Source organism: Pithys albifrons, chromosome 1 (assembly GCF_047495875.1).
Source record: "Pithys albifrons albifrons isolate INPA30051 chromosome 1, PitAlb_v1, whole genome shotgun sequence".
NCBI classification, from domain to species: Eukaryota; Metazoa; Chordata; class Aves; order Passeriformes; family Thamnophilidae; genus Pithys; species Pithys albifrons.
The window spans coordinates 76,590,680-76,612,905 of NC_092458.1; the positions used below are offsets into that span (position 1 = coordinate 76,590,680).

Below are 22,226 nucleotides of genomic sequence, written 5' to 3' on the forward strand. Positions count from 1 at the left end.
TGGGGAGGGATCCGGCACGGCGGGAGGGATCGGGCTCTGGGCCGGGTGGGGCACTGCGCCCCCCGGTATACCAGCGCCTGGGCTCGGCCCTGAGGCCTCACGGACCGCCTATGAAGAGCGAAGCTGACGCCCTGGCCTGAGGAGCCTGGCACGAAGATGAGCACCGCCAGCTCACAGTAAGCTCCCGCATCAGACAGCAAGTGTTTTGTATGTTTGGGAAGAGTAGAGGAGAGCTCGGATCATCGTTTGTGTTTTCCCTCAGACCCTTATGATCATCATGCTTGCAGCCGTATACACGTGGATATACCAGTGCAAAGAGAGAAATAGCAAGTTTGCTCAACAAGCACTTTTTAAAGAGTTCTTTAGTTTTTCATTATATACTGCAGAGGGGTGATTGCAGCCCTTTACTAGAGTAAAATGACTGGGATAAAACCTATCAACTGGTTGGCTTGGTGATATGCTATTTGCAATAAAAATAGTGGCACGCTTTGAGAACATTACAGGAATGACATTTGATAGAGTTTTGTGGCAAATATCCTGTGTATTTCATTACTTTGGACAGATAAGTTTACCTTAATAAAGACTTCAAATTCCCTATGTGTGTTGCTCTCTGACATAAGTTTTCCTGTCTTATGCAGTGATGACGAAGATACCTTTAAAATACTTATTGCTACTGATATTCATCTTGGCTATTTGGAGAAGGATCCAGTGCGTGGAAATGATACATTTGTAACTTTTAAGGAAATTCTGGAACATGCTCAAAAAAATGAAGTAAGTGCTGCTTTTTGGAAAGGAAAGGAGTGAGGCTGGTGAAAATACATTCCAATCTGCGAAAAACTGTAAAGCTTAGTCCTGGTACAATCTGTAGTAATATCAAATCAAATGACTAAGCTATTTATTGCAACCAGTTTCATTTCTCTTTTACTAAAAGGAATGACTATTCTTTTAAGAGAGCATTCAGTCTGTGTATTGCAACCAGTTCGTTTCTCTTTTAGTAAAAGGAATGCCTGTTCTTTTGAGAGAGCATTTGTGTTAAATTACGACCCTGGTTGCATTAACAGTGTTTTCGAATTGCCTGTGCCAGTTTCACTGATATTTACAGAGGGTTTGTGAGTGCAAGGAGGGAAAATAGTAGGGAACAGTAAAAGTAATGATACACAGTCTTCAGACAAATAAGGAAGTAGACAAAATGTTGGAAGATTTTGAAGTGGCTGAGTTGGCAACGTGACTAGCTCTGGTGCTGGCACAATCTGCAGCAGGATCCTCTAGTGTGGCACATGAGGGTTTCCTGAACTGGGGCAGCCTCAGGAGGAGCTGAGAGCTGGCAGGAGCCTGCAGCTTGCACACCAGCAGCTGATGGTACCCGGGCAGGGTCAGGAGCAATGACAGCCAAGTACATCCACACCTGTAAGAGAAGCCCATGGGGAGCAGCAGCAAAAAGGAGCACCTTCAGTATGGCAGGCAGACATGTTGTGACACAATATTCCATGCAGGAAGGGTGCTGAAGCTCTGCCAGCTCCACCAGGGCGCCATGGTATCCATCCAGCAGAAAGCCGTGGTCTCTCTGGGTTCTGCATCCACCAAAGCTGACACAGCTGCCCAGACAGAGCTTCAGTGGGAACACACTGCCACTCTGGTGTCGGCTGCAGGGTGGGTCCTGCTCTTCCACCAGTACTGGCTGACAGCAGGAGCACAGCTGTGGGAGGTGCACCTGGGTAGAGGAACTCCAGTTAGGGACAGAGCACTGGGAGAAGGTGAGGAGGTGGAGGAGTATTAGGAAGTGTTTGTGTGTGTGAGAGAGAGACTGCTGGAAGCACACCCTGCCTTCCCTGGCAGGCAGACAGAATGCATGATACCGAGGATTTCCTGTCCTCTCTCCTGCTGGATGAACCCATTGAATTAAGGGACAGAAGGCAAAGGAGAAGCTCCTGCCCAGTGCACCAGGCTCATCTCTTGCATGACTGCCCCACCTTCCAGGTACCCTGGCATAACAGGTGTGAGGCTCTGCAGGTGGAACTGAACAGTAACAAGGATGGTGGTCCATCTAGCACAGAGGTGTTGCTGAGGATAAGTTGGCTTGTGCCCAGCATCAGAACCACTTCTGTAAAGAAAAAAGATGGGTTGTTGCCATAGGAGACTCCCTTCTGATGGGAACAGAAGGCCCAATAAACAGACCAGGTCCACTTCATAGGGAAGCTTGTTGCATGCCTGGGACCCAGACTGGTTGACCGAGGCTGAACATGAGCCAGAAGTGTGTACAGGTGGCCAAGAAGGCCAGTGGCATCCTGGCCTGTATCAGCAACAGTGTGGCCAGCACTTTGACACCTCGAATCCTGTGTTCAGTTTTGGGCCCCACACTGCAAGAAAGACACTGAGGTGCTGGAGCATGTCCAGAAATGGGCAGTGAAGTTGGGGAAGGGTCTGGAGCACAAGTCTTATGAGGAGTGGCTGAGGGAGCTGGAAGTGTTTAGCCTGGAGAAAAGGAGGCTCAAGCGAGGTCCATATCGCTCACAACCACCTGAAAGGAGGCTGTAGCCAGAGGGGGGATGGTCTCTTCTCCCAAGGAACAAACAATAGGACAAGAGCAAATGGCCTTGAGTTGCCAGAAGAGATTTAGATTGAATATTAGGAAAGATTTCTTTACAGAGAGAGTTGTCAAGTACTAGAATAGGCTGCTCAGGGAAGTAGTGGAGTCACCATTCCTGGAGGTATTTGAAAAGATGAGTAGATGTGGCGCTTAGGGACTATGGTTTAGTGGTGAACTTGGCAGTGCTGGGTTAATGTTGGAACTCAATGACCTTTAGGTTCTCCAACCTAAAGAATCTATGATTCGGTTTTCAAGGAATTAATGTTTATTGGTCAAATTATTTGTAATTTTGATGAGTCTTTTTCATGATGCTTTTTCAAAAGCTAAATATATACAATGTATATGGAAACCATAACTAGCACCTTCTCAAAATAATATGGTTATAGCTATTGATTTCTTCCCACTAGGTACATCAGCAATGAAAAAAAGTATCTCTCTTCTTACCTGTCATAAAAATGTTCAGGAGCCAATTTGATGACCCTTATTAAAATACTTCACTGAGCCTTTTTTTTTACTACCACTTTTTTTTCTTCTATGGCTCTTGATAAATGGGTCCTTTTGGATTGGGTTTTGTTTTAATTAGTAATTTAATTACTTGTTTTTCTCATGAGGTTGTTAAATCTTGTGTCTGCTACTACTGACTACTTTTATCTAGAAGTATACTTCCTCAGACATAAGGAAATAGTGGAACTCCCTAGAAGAAATACTCTAAACAATTTGCTTAGAAGTCTTTCAAGGTAATACAAACTGTTGTATTAAAATAATAAAGCTTTTTGTTACATACAGGTGGACTTTATTTTATTAGGTGGGGACCTTTTTCATGACAACAAACCTTCCAGAAAGACAATACACTCGTGTTTGGAGTTGCTAAGAAAATACTGCATGGGTGACCGTCCTGTTCAGTTTGAAATTTTGAGTGATCAGGCAGTTAATTTTCATTACAGCAAGTAAGTATGTTCCTGTAAATTATCCCATAAGGCTTGGTTTGTGTACTGGGTGAATGTGTTGAGTTTTTTAAATTATATCCTCCGTGATTGGAACCTTGAAGCTTTAGGCCTGACTGTGTGGGACAGTTTACAGAATAACTTCACTTATCTCACTCTAAGAGAGTGTGTACAGTATTTTGAGAAACTTTTGAATGTGCTGTGACACTTGATACATTTATGTAATCTATAGTTTCTATCTTGCAAGTACAAGTAAACCAGTTGACATGAATTGCTGTGGTAAAATCAAGTTCTTTGTGTGTAAGCAAAGGTTGCACAGCTTAGTCTGCTGCTACGGTATATGGTACACTTCTTTTCATAGGCTTGTTCTAAAATAATAGGTCCTTCTTGTTACCCTGTTCCAAATGGAAAGTGCCATTCCAGTCTATGAGTAAGAATCTTCTCATGCTTTGCAGATAAAGCTTATTTATAGCCCCTTTGTACTCATTTGTGCTGCTGATGACCTTTTTTCATGGTGTTAATTTGAAGAGAATATTGAGAATCATCCAAAAATTTGCAAATATAGTTTACCTTCCTTTCCTCTTCTTGTTCAGGTTTCCATGGGTGAATTATCAGGATGAAAATCTCAACATTTCTATTCCAGTTTTTAGTATTCATGGCAATCATGATGATCCCACAGGGGTAACTATTATCATAATTGTACTGTTGCATTACAAAGATACAGAAATAGAGACTTGTATACAAATACAGTTCTTGGAGTCACCTAGTTTTAGTCAGTAGCTCCGCTGTTTGTGGAAATATTTTGTATATCTTTAGGATTTTTTGTAAGTGCAAACAAGTTAAGGGTGTGACATTAAAAAGCAAATGGAAAGAACTTAAGAGATCCATATGAACGGTGTTTAATTTCTTAATTTATGTAGGTTTCTGTCATTGAGAACAGAATTGCTTTCCATGCCAAAAAGTGACAGTCTTTCAGAAAGTTTCTAAAACATTCTATATATAGGGAATGAAAGGAGTAAAATCTTGATATTTTGACTTGTGCATGTGCAATTGATATGCACCTTACATTTTCAGGGAAGATAATCTAATAATGGTGAAATGCTAGCTTAAAAATAAGCTACTAAAAGTAAGCAGGAAATGGACATTTAGAAAGCATTAAAGCAGATGTGTTGAATTAATAATTCTGCATTTTATATCAAATAGCAGTGTTCCATAGAGATGAGTCTGTTAGCAAAAGAAGTTTAACTTTCGACTTATTATGAAGTAGTTAGGTTAAGCAGATAATTTTTGTAGTATTTTAGAGCCTGTTTGGTTTGGGGTTTTTTATGTTTTTGTTTTTCTGAGTGATTTACTGTTTAATTTCACAGTTAAAATAAAGTAGGGCATGTAAGGAAAAGGGATTTGCTTCTGTACCCCTGAGTACTAAAAAAACCAGCCAATATATGTGGTGAGATGTTTCAACTGCAGAAGTTACTTAAGGAAAGATATTCTCTCTCCCTTTTGAGACTTTCACTTAGTCGTTAAAGACTAAATGTTCTGCTCAAAATTTTCATATTTGTTTCTTAATATTTTTTGCAGGCAGATGCATTGTGTGCATTGGATATTTTAAGCTGTGCAGGATTGCTGAATCACTTCGGACGTTCAGCTTCTGTGGAGAAAATAGATATTAGTCCCATTTTACTGCGGAAAGGTAGAACAAAAATTGCCCTGTATGGCTTGGGTGAGTATTAGTCTGCCAGAGTCTGACTGGACTGTTCATGCATTACTGAAGCTCAGTAGGTCAAAATAAAGTTAGAGCAAACTTGTAAGGTTGCAACAAACATGAAGATCTACGTAATGCTAAATCAAAGCATGTCAATTCTGTGACAGTGTCAATTTTCTTCTCCTGCTGCATTGTCACTGGCTGACAGCAGGTTTTTTGCTTTTTAATTAATTTAGAATAAATCTCTTGACTTGACTTTTGTATTTTTATTGGTCTTAAATGAATACTGCTTAGGTTAGTCATAAATAGCACCTGTGTATCGAGACAGAGAAATCACACCCTTAAATTCTCTTGGTTGTGTACTAAGCTTACTTCATCCTGTTTAGGTAAAACTTAAACCCTGTACGCTCGTATGCCATTTTGGTTATATTCATAAACTGAACAGAAACCTAATGTCTTACATGCCTGTCTGAAGTAGTTCTTAAGTAGCATCTGTCACAGGTAACCTCAGTTTCTTTAAAGAAACTTATTAAGAGTTTCATACTTTAAAGGTGTTCTGTGGTAGGTTTTCAGCTTCAGCTTTGTACCTTTTTATTGGCTCCACCAGATTCCCCTCTACCTTCACTTCTAACTTAGAACAATATTTTTGACTGTTTTCTGTCTAGAGAAGGTATCTATTAATATCTTAATTTTCCCCCATATTTTATGTCTAGTCATGAGTATTTAAGCACATATTTCCAAGCAACTTTTATAGCTCTAAGTAAAGTCCTAGTTGGCCATGATTTCATGTGTTCAATGAAATACTTTAAAAACTTGCTAGATGCTGTAAGGGTTAGTAGTGAAGGTTCTAATACCACAATATAAAAGTGTTCAATACCTAAAATGGTTACTGGGAAATGCAATAACTTTATAAAGTACAGATGTTGCCACATGAAAATGTTCATGAGATATTTCTTTGATATTGTGCCAAGGTTATATGTACCTTCATGACTTTTTCTCATTCAAAGAGCATTTGTCCTTAAATAAATATGTAAACTCTGTATGGGATTTTATTGAAACACTTCATGAACCCTAGCTATGGATGGTTTGGGGGGTTTTACCTGTGGAAAATATCAAGGAAGTAATCTGTGACAAACAGTTCAGGAGTTTAGCAGACTCTTCTTGGCTGTGTGGGAAACCACAGACTTTGCAGAATTCATAGTTCTTGTTTTGTAGAATTCTGAATTATGTTTAGGAACTCCATCTCTACTCAATATCTGGTTTTAAACTCCATATTACAGCAAAATATACTCTTAGTCTGTCAACAAGAAACAAAAAACCTCTTCTGTTATTTTAATTCTACCCATAGTCAGTTGTTTGGCACAGAAAATTAGCAAAAGATCTTAAACCAGATGTACTTCGTGAAACTACTTTTAGCAGTGGTTTTAAGGCAGATGTCAAGTTAAAATGTCTTATTTTCAGAAGTCTGTCTGGTAAAATAACCATTTTATATTTTGATCTGTTCATAATTATGCCTCAGACTTCCCAGGTCATGAAAATCATAGAATCAAAGAATCACAGAATGGTTTAGATTGGAAGGGACCTTAAAGATCATTTGGGTCCAACTGCCTGCCGTTGGCAGGGACACTTGCTTGATGAGCTTGATCAAAGTCCCATCCAACCTGGGCTTAAACACTTCCAGGTATGGGGCACCCACAACTTCTCTGGACAGCCTGTTCCAGTGTCTCACCACCCTTACAGTAAAGAACTTCTTCCTAAAATGTAATCTAAATCTACCCTCTTACAGTATAAAGCCAATCCCCTTGTTGTATCATTGCTTTCCCTTGTGAAAAGTCCCTCTCCAGCTTTCCTGTGAGCCCCCTTTAGGTACTGGCAGGCTGCTCTATATTTTGTTCTTTGTGCTGTTTGAGTTACTCACAAACACACTGTGAAAGACCGAGTTGGTTTATCTCACAGAAATGATTTAATTTTTCTGGTTTGTCCACTCCAGGAGCTATTCCAGATGAGAGGTTGTATCGTATGTTTGTCAATAAACAAGTAACCATGCTGAGACCAAAGGAAGACGAAGATGGTTGGTTTAACTTGTTTGTAATTCATCAAAACAGGTAACAGCATTGAATGAATTACAGTGACTTCTAAATTTACTGTGTTACTTCATTTAACTGTCTCCCAAGGACAGGTGAGAAAGCCAGGTGCATTAGCTGGTGTTTCTTGTAAGTAGCTGGTTTCTTAAGATTTTCCCCAAATAAAATGTCGGTTTACAGCTCTTTTTGAAGAAGAATCATAGAGAAAAAGGGTTGAAATAAATGTTTTAGTAATGTTGGAAAATCTTCTCCCATACATTTAGTTAGGGGCAGTGGAGGGTTTGTAGTGTAATATGTATATAATTAAGTCTCATCTGCTTGTTAGAGCTGGAAGAACATTAAACTTCATATTGTATTTTCTATACTTGTTTGAATTATAATTCAACAAGTACCCTCTCTGCCCTTGCACTGCTATGCTTTACAGGTGTGTAACGTGTTCTGTCTGCCTACACATTTCTCCCAGTAATGGTAGTAGGAGCAGGCAGAGGTCTTTTCCAAATCCTTTCTCCTAATTTTTCGTGAAGAACCCTCATGTTCAAGTAGCAGTGAGGCAGACATAAACAAATACAGCTCAGATAACCCTGTCCTGATCTCTGTCCAGTAGGCTGAAGGAATTCAATTTCTCCTTCATCTCTTCTGTCTTCTGGAAAGGAATTGGGGATGGCATGTGTCCCATGTCTGTTTAATTCAGTGGATTTTACCCCACCATTTAAAAAAAACCTCAAACAAACCAAAAAACCAACTAAGAACAAAGGCCATGAGGTGCTATAAAAGCATTTATATAGAAAAATACTAGTCTTGCAAGTCATGTAAGAAGACAAGGGAGATCCAAATAAAAAGAGTGGAGCAGAAAACAGTGAGCTATGTCAAACAGCGAGTTGTATAAGTTGCCTTTTTGTTTAACCAAACACTAAACAATTTTGTAAGGGTTAAATGTGAAGAGGACCTGACATGTATGTCAGATATTACTGCTGGAGTTTCTGTATTGCTTTAAATCACACTGGTGTTTTTTAGCTCCTTCACTCCACCTTTCCCACCCATTATTTTTCTCTTCTCTTGAACAGGAGCAAACATGGAGCTACCAACTACATTCCGGAGCAGTTTTTAGATGACTTTATTAATCTTGTTGTGTGGGGTCATGAACATGAGTGCAAAATAGCTCCATTCCAAAATGAACAGCAGCGCTTCTATGTTTCGCAGCCAGGAAGTTCAGTGGTGACATCTCTGTCCCCTGGAGAAGCCGTGAAGAAGTACGTGAGCTTTTCTTGATGTTCCTTGTTTATCCCTTGTCTTACATCTCTTAGCGTTGCATTGAGAACAGAAAAATACTTGTATTAAGTAAGAAAGGACTTGCATTATGGTGTGGATCAGCTTCAGAGTGTGACATAATAAAGTAGGTAGAATCAATGCCTAGTAGAACTTCTGCTTTTCTCACTATTTAATCGAACATTTGAACCCAATGGAAATTATGTTAGAGGAGTTACACCCTGATAAATTGGAATACAAGGAAATGAGTACATTTGCTTGTGTGTGAAACAAGCACAATCTGTATACAATAAAACTGAAGTTTGACAGGTCAAACTCTGAAATACAGATCCAAGAATTTCCTATAGCTTTTAAAATTTTGTCCCTGAAAAGTGAACATGAATTTAAACCAAGTCTTTGTATCATAGTTCTGTTAAGTTTATCATTTAGTAAGTTACCTTTCTCCTTCTAGACACATTGGTTTGCTGCATGTTAAAGGGAAAAAAATGAAAATGCAGAAGATTGCTCTAGAGACAGTGCGAACTTTCCAAATAGAGGATATTGTTCTAGCTGATCATCCAGATCTTTTTAATCCTGACAATCCTAATGTTACTCAGGCAATACAAGCATTCTGCATGGAAAAGGTAACATGTAATGCTAATAGTTTGTAGATAACAGTATATGGACAGGAAATGGGGTCCGTGACTGGTTTCGAGACTGGAAGATGAGAAATCCTATGTCTTACCCTATATTATTTGAGATGGACTTAACTTCCTATGGAAACACTGCTAAAGTCCATGTTGTTCACACTGCAGTCTTGGCTTCCAGATTCTTTGACTGGGATAACCTATTAAAGTAGGCTGGAACTGCTTCATGGGTGTCCCTATAGTCTTTGTCAAAAACTTCTGCCCAGGAGCGGGGCAGTGTTGGATGTGTGCTTGGGAACGTGCGTAAATACGTCAACCTAAACCCTGAGAGCTCAGCTGTGCAATGTCAAGTGGAAGAAGTAACTAAGCAGGTTTATTAATTGCTCTTAATTCTTAGGTTTGTGTAAGTCTCTTCCTGCTTTTCCCTAGAACTAGAATTTAGCAAAGCATAATGGCTATAAAGTAAAGTAGTAGGAGCTATCAGTGGTGTAGATACTGCTGGACCACACTATCTGCAAGGGTGAGCCTTTGATTGGGATGTTTTTCTCAGTCACTCTTATGGCTTTTGGCTGGCTACTGATGCATACAAGTTCAGGAATGAGAGCAGATCAGATAATTATTTATTTTTATAGCTTTCCTTGCCACTGGATGTATGTTAATTTAAACTTGAAACACTTGGGCATGTGTAGGAGGACAAAATGGAACTGAATTTCTGATTCTGCTTCACAGGTTGAAATGATGCTGGACAATGCAGAAAGAGAACGCTTGGGAAATCCGCGCCAGCCAGAGAGGCCTCTCATAAGATTACGTGTGAGAAACTGTTCAGTTTGGATTGCTTTGTTTTGAAAGATCACTGTGAAAAGTTTCAAAGCAGAGTCATGCTTTTTGTGTAAACATATAATGTATAAAATTTCTTGGTGTGTACAGACAAATACAAATCACCTGCACACCATAATTCTGTTTGCCTGTGGTGTAACTAGTACTCTACAAGAAAGGATGAGTTTGGCAAATGTACTTCACTGCTGGTCTGAGGAAGGGCAACAAAACTGGCTACTTATTGAGAAGTCTTTCTTAAATCACATTCTCTTGAATGTGTTCCTAACCCAATTTATGGAAACATCCCTGAAGACTAGTAAATTAAACAAGTTAGGATAAGTTATGAATCTGAGCTCTTATCAACTATTACGTTAATATTGTTATTAGCTGTTACTAGCCATTTAGGTTGACTTATTTTTACTTTTATTTTTCATTTGATGCATAACAAGCTCAGCTTGATTTGTGTGGCTTCTCCATTTCTGTTTGTCTCATATTTAAATTTTTCCTTTCCTCTCTTAGGTTGATTATGCAGGTGGCTTTGAACCATTCAGTGTCCATCGTTTCAGCCAGAAGTACATTCATCGGGTGGCTAATCCAAAAGACATCATACACTTTTTCAGGCGTCGTGAACAAAAAGAGAAAAACGGTAATTACGAAGAAAGGAATCATTGGCTTACCTTGGTTTTCATTTTTCTTAATTTGTGGTCTAGCACTTGCAAAAGTTTGGTATCTACCATCTAATGTGTTACAGGAGGAGTAAAAATGCACTCTCTCATTTAAATGTATATATAGCACAAATCTGTTTGTTCTGTTTCTGGGTTTGTCCAAAATTTTGATATTGAGCACAGCATCTGCTGACATTAATTCATAAACAGTTCCTTTTTTCTTTGGCCTCAAACCTTGTTGAGTTGCCTATTGTAGTACATACAGCCCTATACCAGACTGAGTTACTCTGATTCTGTGATAATTACCATGAAAGGTATTAATCAACTCAAACCTGAGACTTATTGGAATGAGATGGTTGGTTTGGGGCACTCTGCAGGAATACAGATGTGTATAGTGCTTTTCCTTTCTCTTTTAATTTTATTTCTTTAGTATTTCATTTGTTTATACCTAAAGTAGTAATGGAGGGAATGGGCTTGAGAGATGTCTGTATATTTTAAAAAAAGGTACAAATTTTGTTTGCCCTAATTAATCATGTGTATGAGGTGCTCTTGTCTTGTCTGTTCCAGGTAGGTCTCTATTCAAGCATTTATGCAAAACAAGTAATAGCTGTTACTATTGCAGCATTTCTCACTGTGCCTAGAATTTTTTATAAATGGTTAGTAGATGTTGCCCAAATACTGGATTTCTAATAGTCACAAATGAAGATGCAGCTTGCACAAGAACACAACGTGCTTAGGCACTGTTAATGGTTCACATTAGTGCATTATAAGTACTCCAAGTGTTTTACAAACACTGTTGGTTCTATAACGTTCAAAACTTTGTTTACTGAAGAAAAACTACTTTTAGTGAGTTTTTTTTTAAATTATACTGTATCCATCTTGGCTTGTTTTGGGTTTTTCTCATAGTTGTGTAAACTCATTAACATTTTTGGAATACACAGTAGCTACCACACCTGCCACCATGTTTCATCAGTACATTTTACTTTTCCTGCTTAATGTGCATCTCAGCTTCAGGAAGGGAATGTAAAAAGAATACCATGCTTCTTTGGATTGCCTTATTACATAGCCTCTAATACAATGGAAGTGGTTAATAAAGTACTCAACATTTTCAGTGCATGTGCATATAATGTGTTTCAGTCTACAGGTGATGTTAAGACTTCACTAACTCAGAAGTTGTTCATATTTCTTCATACCTGGTTATATAACCAGGCTAACAAAACAGTGCTTTGTGCTTTCATGTGGCAGACATCTTAAAGCAGTCTGTAGTCACTTTATATTGCTTTGTGTGGTATGTGCTAACCTCAGGCGATTATCCCTTTCATTCTTCTACCATTCCTACCTTGCTGCCTGACAATGGGGGGCAGCCTTACTGAGCTGTTGGCATTTTCTATTGAAACCAGTCAGCGTGCTTTGGAGGAAAGTTTCTTCTCTAGTAAATTAGTAACTTATAAAAAAACGTCATGCTTTTATGGCTCCTTTGATTTTCTTCCATTTGTGATCTTCTAGAGTTCAACTATAATAACCTTCAGGGTATAGTATTCAATATATAATTTCAAACAGGTATTAGTTAAAAGAACTCTTTAAATCTGCTAGAGCTGGAGTTGTCTGTACAATTCTTACATCCATTATGTTTAACTGTGTTTCCAGACAATAGACTGTACAGTTACAACAAAAGCTTTACATATAAAAGGGACCACAATTCTTAAGAGGCCTGCATTAACCTTTTTTCCTATTACTGTCATGGGGATGATAATAATTAAGAGCTGCAAATGTGGATGATGGTGCCACTGGGCTTTTCTATTGTAGACATTGATCTTAACTTTGGAAAATTGGTTAGCAGACCTGCTGAGGGGATAACACTGAGAGTGGAGGACCTTGTAAAGCAGTATTTCCAGACAGCAGAGAAGGTATTTTTCTACCTTTTATGATTTCTCTTTTTAATGTGATATAATTATCTTTTTTTGTTGTTATTGTTGCTTTCTTAATGGAAGTAGTATGCCCTGAACAGACTGACATTGACCAAGAAGGGAATTTATTTCCCATGTAACTGTGAATTAGCACATGAAGTATGTGTCTTGGATTAACAAGTAACCATTGTGTATAGGTTGTATGAATATGTGAACACATGCTGGTTTGAGAACATGATGATAATTCTTCATGTGTCCCTGTAGTGTCTGCTATGTACTAAATGATGTGTCACGTCCTTAGGTATGGGAGGAAAATGTGAGGCAGCAGGCTCCAAGGAGGAAGCTGCCTTAATTTACTATAGGGCCAATGTGAGTCTGTAGCATTTACTATTACCAGCTGTCTTGGAGTAACTTTCTACTTTGCAGTATATTTGTGTCCTCAGATGTACTGCAATTACATGTTGTATTCAAAGCAGAGCAGGGAGAAGAAAGAGAGACCCTCAGTAGTTTGCTTTCTTTCCAACCTGTCATAAATCAGATATATTTCCCTTTCCCAACACCAGGACAGTAACATCTCAGAGTTAAAAAATAATCAAGCATAACTTGCACAAGCTACTTCAGAACATGCTTTACAGAAAGTCTTTGGAGCAAGGATTCTTGAATTAAATATCCCCCAGATTATATCATCTAGCCTAACCTTAGACACACGCCAGGTGTCAGGACAGCATAGATCATGCTCTTTTGACATGCTTATCTTATTTTTTTGTAAACATAACAGCTGTAAAGTGAATTCCTCTGGGCAGCATTACTCCGAAGAAGTTTTTATTTTAGAGATGACTAGCATTGTAGTTTCTTTACTGTTTGTGAAGCTTTTTTCTTTGACAAGTCTGGAAAATACTCTGTTGAGCAAACGTGACTTGATAGTAGCAAGAGAGTTGTAACTATATTAGGACAAGTGCAATGTTTGCTTATTGCTGTGCTTTTCTCTGATTGAAATATTCAATGCACATTACTGGTTTTGCAGCGGACTTAATGTAATTATCTGAAACAGTGGGAATATTACTTGTTCAATGGCAGATGCTTCTTAACAAAATATTTTCCCCATTTCTAAAGAAAGTTCAGCTTTCACTTCTAACTGAAAGAGGAATGGGAGAAGCAGTGCAGGAGTTTGTGGACAAAGAGGAAAAAGATGCCATAGAAGAGTTGGTGAAATTTCAACTAGAAAAAACACAGAAGTTTCTTAAGGAGCATCGTACTGATGCAGAGGAAGAGAAGATAGATGAGGAGGTAATAGTCTGTTAATGTTAATTGCTCAAGAGGGGTCAAGACAGAAAAATCAGTGTTCAAACCTGGGTTTGGAGCGTGTGCAACACTTGCCTCTAGTCATTTTCTGCATTTAGTAAATATGGTGATGAAGTTTCAAATATGTGGTTTTAAAGCTTGTATGGAAAATGGGATTTAGGTTGCACACACATGCATAGAAAAGATCTGTCACTCTAATATATGTAGAACTAGATGTTTACCACTACTGTGAGAAAGGTGGTAGTGTAATCTCTTCTTAGCTTTTTCATATTGGCTTAGGGAAAATTACAAGGACAGGGCAAGCATAAAGGAAACTTGCCCTTCAGGTGCTCTTCTGGCTTCTACCTGCTCGCAGCCAGTGGTATCCCAGAGACAAGCCTGGTTTATGTGTATCAAATAACCCTTAGGTTAAGTTTATTTTCTGTCAATTTGTTGAATTTCCACATGAGCCCATGTATTTAGCTGTAATATTCAAGCATTGTATGACAAGTTGTTTTGCAGCTTATCTGTGCACTGTGTAAAGAATAATTTGATGGGTGAAGAAAGGTTACATCTACCTGTTTTCTTGCTGATTGCTGTAATTCATGAGGGGTTGACAAAGAACATGAACAGTCAGTGCCTGCAGGCTTTCTGTGCCACTTTAGGAGGGTTTTGTTATTTTTGTTGTCTTTAGAACTAAGATTTTCTTTCACCTCATGTCTTTTTCCATACATGTCAAGCTGAGCTTCCTTAGTTGTACGTGTATTACAACATTTGTCTCTTCTCAGTATAGTTGTTTTCTATCGTCCTTCTTCATCTCTACCACTTTATTCCAGTTATTCATATTTCAATGTCCCTTATTGTCAAAATTATGTATACTCTCCTCTGGAAGGTGCTTTTTTCTCCCCAGTGATGTACCTTCAGTTATTAATAGAACATGAGGTTCTTAAACCATAGGACAGCATGAAAGGACTCTAAACAAACTCTTCAGTTATTCTTGAACACTTCTCACATGAGCTTAACTTAAAAATTCAGTGTTTTGATTATTGTATGACATTAACTGCTATTTTAATGGGAGCTCTTTTTTTATTCAGGTGCGAAAATTTAGAGAGAGTAGAAAAAAGAATACTGAAGAAGAGGATAAAGAAGTCCGTGAGGTAATTTCTTTAAATTTTGAACATAGGCTGAAAAATGGAATGGTGACTTCTGTATATAAATTAATTCACTTAGCAGTACGTCAGCAATACTTCAGCATAGTCCTTGCCAAAAAGCGCCTGTCTGCCTTGGAAGCTTAGTGACTTCTTTTTAAATCTTCGTTGGTATAATATGTGCCTAAACTACTGCCCAATTTGGCTTTTGAGATCTTTTTTCTTGTACAAGTTTGTGAACATGAATGTTCATTTGTTCTTGCTTTTAACTGAGCTTAGACCAGGCAGGTGACCTTCAGAGATCTACCACCTTAAAATATTTGTGATCCCCATCACCAGTGGGCAAGTGGATGGACTGTATTGAGTGGTATTACTGGAACAAATTGATAGAGTTGGTAATTTTTAGGAAGTGTGTCCTTACCAGCAACCTTAAATCTCAGAGTCTTAGATCTCTCACAGACTCATATCTAGATTGCCTTTGTTTTTCCAAAGAGAACTGCCAACTACTGACAGTATTGATGCTCCTTTGTCTTTGCGAGCTATGTGGGACTGGAATGAAATTTTGAGAAAGGACACCTGGGGTGAGATTCAGTTTTTCTGATCTGGGATATCTTCACAGAAGCTAGTTGTCTTAAGCAACCACTGTCATCAGTAAAGTTCAAGTCAGTGGAGCCTAGAGGGTGCTTTTTCTGAGATGTGTGTAGGATGCTCTGAACTGTTCACCAAACTCTGATGATAATGTATCAAATTTACTAGCTCCATTCAGTTACCAGAGCTTAGTTAACTACTCTGTATGTACACATCCAATCAAATAGACTCAATATTGTCCCTGCTTTTTCACAGACATTCTTGTCTTCCATAACACTGTGGATTTGGGTCTTCTAAACCTCAGTGGTTTACAACTGTATATTGCAAATAGGATTTAACAGTGGTGCATTTCATAATTTAAGATTGTTTTTCCTGTAATCCTTATTGTTCTGTTTCAGGCAATGACCAGGGCTAGAGCCCACAGATCTGAGGATGCAGTTCTTGTTGCAGCCTCCAGTGATGAAGATTCCATGGATATGGACATGATGGGCACTGGTGATCCAAGTGAAGGCCTTTCTGCAACACTGAGCCGAGGAAGGAGTCGGGCAAGAGGTAGAGCAAGAGGTGCAAGAGGACAAAATTCAACAGCAAGAGGTTCATCTCGAAGAGGAAGAGGTAAAAAAAACTTCACACCTTGTACTGCAGTTACTGACTTTTTTTCTTTGAAAGGTGACTCTCTTCTGATGCTTCCATCAAGTGGAAATTTGCTGCTTAAGGACTCCTACAGGAAAAAAATTCTTCTCAAATACTTGCAATATCCTATTACATACAGTTGACTGCCTTACAAGGCTTAAGTTGTGACTTTTCCACATTGTGATTAAAAGAAAAATATCTTACTTCCCAGCTGTGGAAACATAGTAGACTCTTAAAAGATGCATTATTGGGAATGTCTATACAATGAAGTGCATAGATAAACGTTTGTTACTGCTAACAGTAATGCATTTGATCAGAATAGAGGGGAGCTACAGCTTGTTTCTGTTCCAATGTAATTTACAAGGGACTTCAATGTTTCTAATGACTGAGAAAATGGGGAGTGTTTCCTAAGCAAAATAGATGTAGTTACATTACATATATATGTATGTGTATATATATATGTGTGTGTGTGTGTACATTTGGGTGTGTATATATATATATATATACATATACATACATATATATACACACATATACATATATATACACCCATATACACATATATATTTTTACATATATATAAATAAAATAGAACATAGAAAAGATAGGGTCTTACAGCAATATATTCTTTGAGTTATCAGTAATATGCTCAAAGGTCTCAGAGCAGGATAGACTAAAGGGGGAAAAAAGTGACTACTGAACAGATTTGATGTTTCTTATCTCTACAGGAAGCACTAGCCAAGAGTCAACTTCTAGCAGCAGAACCTACAAGCCTGTATCTGTGCCTGCCAAGAATATGTCTATCATCGATGGTAGGCCATTACTTTAATATGCTCTTGCAAATTGTCAGGGAGGTGTTTATTTAATGAAGTGCCTTAATTACTTTCATTTCTATTAGTCCAATTCAGCTGTGAGAGATTCTTTTAGCTCTAATGAAATAGAATTGAACAGGGATGAGAGAAAGAAAAAAGAAAGGGAAAAAATGATTAGTGATATTCTTCTGTCAGGGGGTAAAAATGAAATGTGTCAGGAACTTAGGGCTAGAACGGGAAATAGGGAACATACTACTGTATCCAGTTCCTTAAGAAATAAACATAGAAAGAACGTGACTTAATAGCATTATTTTATGCAGAATATTCCTCAGAGGATAAAAAGGTTTTAAACTTTGCTGATGTGTACAAGTTAGTGGGCTTTAATGCAAACCCCTTTAGTCTTACACTGTAGTAGGTTTTAGAAATTCCGGTTTTTACTAAGGAAATAAAACTTACCTGCAATATAAGCCACCTGCATATGTGAGAGTAGGTCTTCTTTGCTATGGAGGACAGGCTATGAGGAAACACCATAGGTAATATGGTTATTAAACAAAAAAGTATTGCTCACAAATCTATACATGAATCTCAGACAAAATAGCCAAAGTATAGCGAGTTTTACATTAATCAGGAAATTACCCCAATTTTAAATTGGTCAGCAAATGACCTAAAATCCTGCAGAGGAATAAATTTTAGCAGATGTGTTAATGTCTAAACTGTTAGACATACAGGAATATCAATTATAGTAATATTTTTCTCTTCTTAACCAAAGTTACTGATGATTTTTCAGCCAGACTCGGAAGCACCTGCAGCTGCACAGAGTTATTTCCTGGGGTTGTCCGACTCCAGCAAAGACTTAATTTATGTTTTGATGTTGCTGGTTTGTTTTACAGGGTATTTTGCAGAGGAAATGCACGCTAAGCAGGTCTTAAATAAAAAGAACAATATAATGTTTTTTGCACTTAATTGTGTGAGCATTTTAAAAATATTACATATGTTTTATTCTAGCCTTTAAGTCTCAGAAACCAAATGCCTCCTTGAGGTCATCTCAGTCTTACTCTGAGGTAAGCAGCTTCTTGTATGAGTGAAGTTGTGCTGTCTCTTCCCATTGATTTGAAAAATAAATACATGTTCAGAACATTAGTCTAAACCAGCAAATGTTCCCAAGGTATCAGTTCCAGCAGTAAGTTGCTGCATGTTAATTCACAGACCTTTTGTATCATCTGTATAGTGTTTGTCTGAGAAAAACCTTGTTGTATTTGTGACCATAGCCTAAGATATATAGTGTATAGACTCAAATATTTTGGGGATTCTGCGGGATTGAAGATCTGAAGAGCAAACTTGTGCTGTATTTGCAAATTTGTCCAGTTCTGCCCTGGAGCTCTCTCAAATGTAGATTATTGTAACTGAGTAGGTGTATAGTTGGAAAAATGCCAAGGGTCTGTCTGTGCTTTAGTACTGAAGCATTATGCACTCCATCTCTAAGAATACCTTCTGTGGAAAAGTTGTATAAATTTTTTTTTCAGGATATTGTAGATATTGACTCTGACCCAGAAGACACTTCTTTTGTTCCTTCTTCAAAAGTAAATCAAAGGTCAGTATGTGTGCTTCATGAATTCTACCATGAGTGCCTTATTTCTGATTGGCTATCAGCAGAGTCCAGGGATTTGATCCACTACCTGAAAAAACAGATTTTTAAGTCATAACACTACTTGTAGAATCTGCATAAATTTTTGCTTGTTAAAGTGGGTTATCTTTGTATAACGAAAGAATCAGTCTGCTGATTTCAGGTAGGCTAGATCAGAACCTTAGAATTAATAAGTTATTTTGAGAATTTGTATTGTTCTAGTTATTGTTATTTCTATTTATTCTTAGTCTGTGTACTGGTAGTCCACCTCTAAGTTGAAGGGAAAGTACTGGAATGTCTGGTAATTGAGAACATGTCAATTTCATTGTTTTTTTCTCCTTGTATGTTTCAAGGTTGCCAACTACATCTTCACTTAGTAAAAGAGGTTCACAAAGCCAGACATCTAGAGGAGTTGATTTTGAGTCAGATGAGGTATGATGCATAGTAGTATTTTTGTTTTATTTCATGTATGTTTCTATAGCATACTGTTTTATGGCTATTTGGATAAAGCATTTTAGAGGAAAAATTGAATTTACTGTTTTTTTCACTAACAGGTCTAGATGATTGCAACTAACTTTAGTTAGACCATATTCATAATTGTCAAAAATAAGGCTAGAAGAGACCTCAGGAAAACAGTCCTTTTCCCCTTCAATGCTTAAACAGTGAATTATCTTTTCTGATATATGGGCCTAGTATTTCTTGGGAGATAAAGTAATCATAATCTCTTCTAGTGCTTAACTATATCTTTTCATTTCCTTATGTTTTTTTTCTTTTAAAAAGCAAGAGTTTGGGGGTTTTTGCATTTAAGATGGCTATTTTCCAGGGCACTTTATTGTTTTATTCTTGCAAATTATGTAAATGCACTTTAAAAAAAGAATTAAAACACTGTCTTTATGTCTAAGATGTCTGTTCTTGCAGTATATCTTTGAACTGGTGAGGAATATTTTCCTCCATGATTAAACAAGTAGAACTTTACACACAGTTTTGCACTGAACAGAATGCACATTATACTGTCAAGTACTGTGCAGTTTGTTTTCAAAGACTGTCATGCATGGTCAGAGGTTGGCCACTTCAGAGAAAATGTTATGTTCTTGTCCCTTTTCCCTATTGTGCTGTCTCTTCTTGTACCTGAAATACAAAGCTACACGTTTGCCTGAACATGCAAAAAGAAATAGTATTTTTGATTAATGCAAATCTCGGTAAATTATGATGTGTGATTGTCACAACCCGCTCCTGGGAAGGGGACAGGGGTAACCTAGTTTATTTTTAATCATTCCCTTTGGGGTGGATTAAAGTGAAACGACACTATATAATCGGTGTTTATGTTAACAATTCCGTATAGTGTGACATAGAAAATAACCTTAGTGGGGGGGGAAAGGATGCATAGGGGGGAAGAAAGACAGGAGAAGAGTCCAGGACAGCAAAGGAAGAGATGAGAAAAGGTGAGGTTACATAGGCACCGCTCTAGGGATCCAGCGTTGCATCTCAGCAGTCCTGCAGGCAGCGGGGGCAAAGAACAGAACCCACCCATAGTCACCAGTCCATTTTTATACCCTCAGCATGCCTTTTGCACGTCCCTCTGAGGCAGGGGGTTGTTTTCCATGAAGCAGTGTCACCAGCCGGGCTGTGTACCCCCATATTCGCTGGAGGGCAGGGCCATGGCTCTTCTTGCCTCTTCAGGGCTGGAGCACTGGAGGAAGGGATGGGCCCAACTGCCCATCAGGGGTATAATGCAAAAGTCAAAAGCCTGCAAAGTCTCTTAGAATGCATAAATCATTAACCGTTTCAGTCTCTGACAGTGATGTGTATACAGACTTAATTTTATTGAGGTATCTGCTGCTCATAGTGATAACAACTGAAAACGTTTGTTTCTCATTCCAAAGTAGCTGTTCTGATCATATTGACAGCTTGGTTTCTGTTCTCTGCACATTTGTGATCTGGACTTTTAAATCAGCAGATAACCTCTTTCCTATGAAAACCAACAAAACCAGGTCTGTCAGGAAACATTAAATATTATGACCAAGCTTTCTAATTTAGTCTAAAGCTGACTTTCCTTTTTATAACTTGGAATGCGTGCTAGTCTTAGTAATGCTTTTCTGTTTGCCAATTTCAGGATGACCCATTCATGAGCCCTGCAACATCAAGAAGAACTAAGTGATTTCTGGCTCACTATGCAAGAGAGACTGTGGAAGTTGGTGAAGAAGATGGAAAGCAGTTTGCAGAACGTTCTCTATATGCTATTTTTCTGTAAAGGATGGCTTGCCTTCAATTTTCACTTCTATGAAATGGTTTGGGGTTTTTTTTCCAGCAGCACCAAATTTGGTATAATTTGTGTGTGAAGTTGCTTGATTCATTAGACTAGAGAGTCTAATATTCTGAAGTCCTGCTTGAAACTGCAGGTTCTTTCTAAAACATGAAACCTTGTTTTCTTTCTGGGATGATAATAAAAGTAACAGTTATGTCTTTTATAGAAAACTCCATCTCTGGTTTGAATTTTGCAGAGAAGTAAATTTGTAGTTGTTTGGAAGTATGAATATGGACACAGTCTATCAGCACAATGGAACTTACTTGCAGTTTGCTACAGATACAGTTGAAAACTCTGAAGAGTCATAGTTGGACACAAAAATACAGGTTTCAGTATTGAAGCTGGAAAATGTCCTTATGCTTTCAACTTTGCTAGGAGAACTAAACCCAGTATTGCACTGTTATTAAACGTCATAGTGTGTGGCAATGAGTTCTGCTCTGTAACTCAAGAAGTACCAAAGGGGACTTTATATTTTAATGTTACACACACATCCTACGTGAAGATTTTAGCGAAGTATAGAAGAGTAATAGGAATCTTATCAAAGATTCTTTCTCCCTTTTCAGATTTTTTTTTCAGTCAGCTGTCAAATTCACAGTGGCTTTGTGTTAAACTGTTGCCTTGTATGGAACATAAACATCTGTAAACAGATGTTTCTCCTAGTCATTAATGTGATTTGTTATATGAGAAGGTGAAATGCTCAGAAAATCAACATTATTTCTCAGAGATCACCCTAGATAGTTTCTGACATCTCACCCATGTAACTTTCAATCCACCTGTCCAAGGAAAGCTCAAAAATTTCAGCAAAGCTCAAAAATTCATTAAAGCCATGGTAGTGAAAGGAAGGTAGTTCCCAGGGACAGGAGACAGGGGGAAAAGCACTCTGCTGTGTATTTAAAAAGCAAAAAAGGCATTATTCCTCTTTTTGAATGCTTCCAAATTTTTTAGTGTGTCTAGGTGACGTTTTTGTATTCTTATAACCATTTTTCCCACCAGGCCTATTTTCTAATTTATTATAATTTTGTTAACAGTACTGTTGCACAGATGTTTTTGATGACTTTTTTTATTACCTGAGTTCATGATCCATGGCTTTATTTCCAACATTACTTTTAACTTTAGAAATTGCATCATTTCACAGATACCTTTTACAAAAACCAGATACAACATACCAAACCCAGACGTTCCTGTGCAGCTTCTTCCTTTGCTGTCAGTGGGTGCTGGGGATTGTGGAACAAGGGTGA

The 22,226-nt window shown here is 38.1% G+C and overlaps 1 protein-coding gene across 3 annotated transcripts; it reads left to right on the forward strand.

The window, feature by feature from the left end:
• Positions 1 to 8: 8 nt before the first annotated feature.
• Positions 9 to 22,018, forward strand: MRE11 (MRE11 homolog, double strand break repair nuclease). 3 transcript variants are annotated; one of them, XM_071555585.1, is made up of 19 exons: positions 9 to 176; positions 639 to 771; positions 3,374 to 3,534; positions 4,125 to 4,212; positions 5,110 to 5,251; positions 7,224 to 7,338; positions 8,382 to 8,567; positions 9,035 to 9,206; positions 9,939 to 10,019; positions 10,545 to 10,671; positions 12,497 to 12,597; positions 13,711 to 13,884; positions 14,973 to 15,035; positions 16,013 to 16,229; positions 16,976 to 17,059; positions 18,065 to 18,120; positions 18,583 to 18,650; positions 19,037 to 19,115; positions 20,797 to 22,018. In XM_071555585.1, exons 1-19 carry the CDS (start codon positions 157 to 159, stop codon positions 20,839 to 20,841), a joined length of 2,112 nt encoding a protein of 703 aa, XP_071411686.1. In that variant the 5' UTR covers positions 9 to 156; the 3' UTR covers positions 20,842 to 22,018. The 3 variants fall into 3 exon arrangements, with proteins under 3 accessions (XP_071411686.1, XP_071411697.1, XP_071411707.1); XM_071555596.1 differs by lacking the exon at positions 13,711 to 13,884; XM_071555606.1 differs by lacking the exon at positions 9 to 176 and having other exon boundaries at positions 685 to 771; positions 3,393 to 3,534.
• The last annotated feature ends 208 nt before the right edge of the window (positions 22,019 to 22,226 follow it).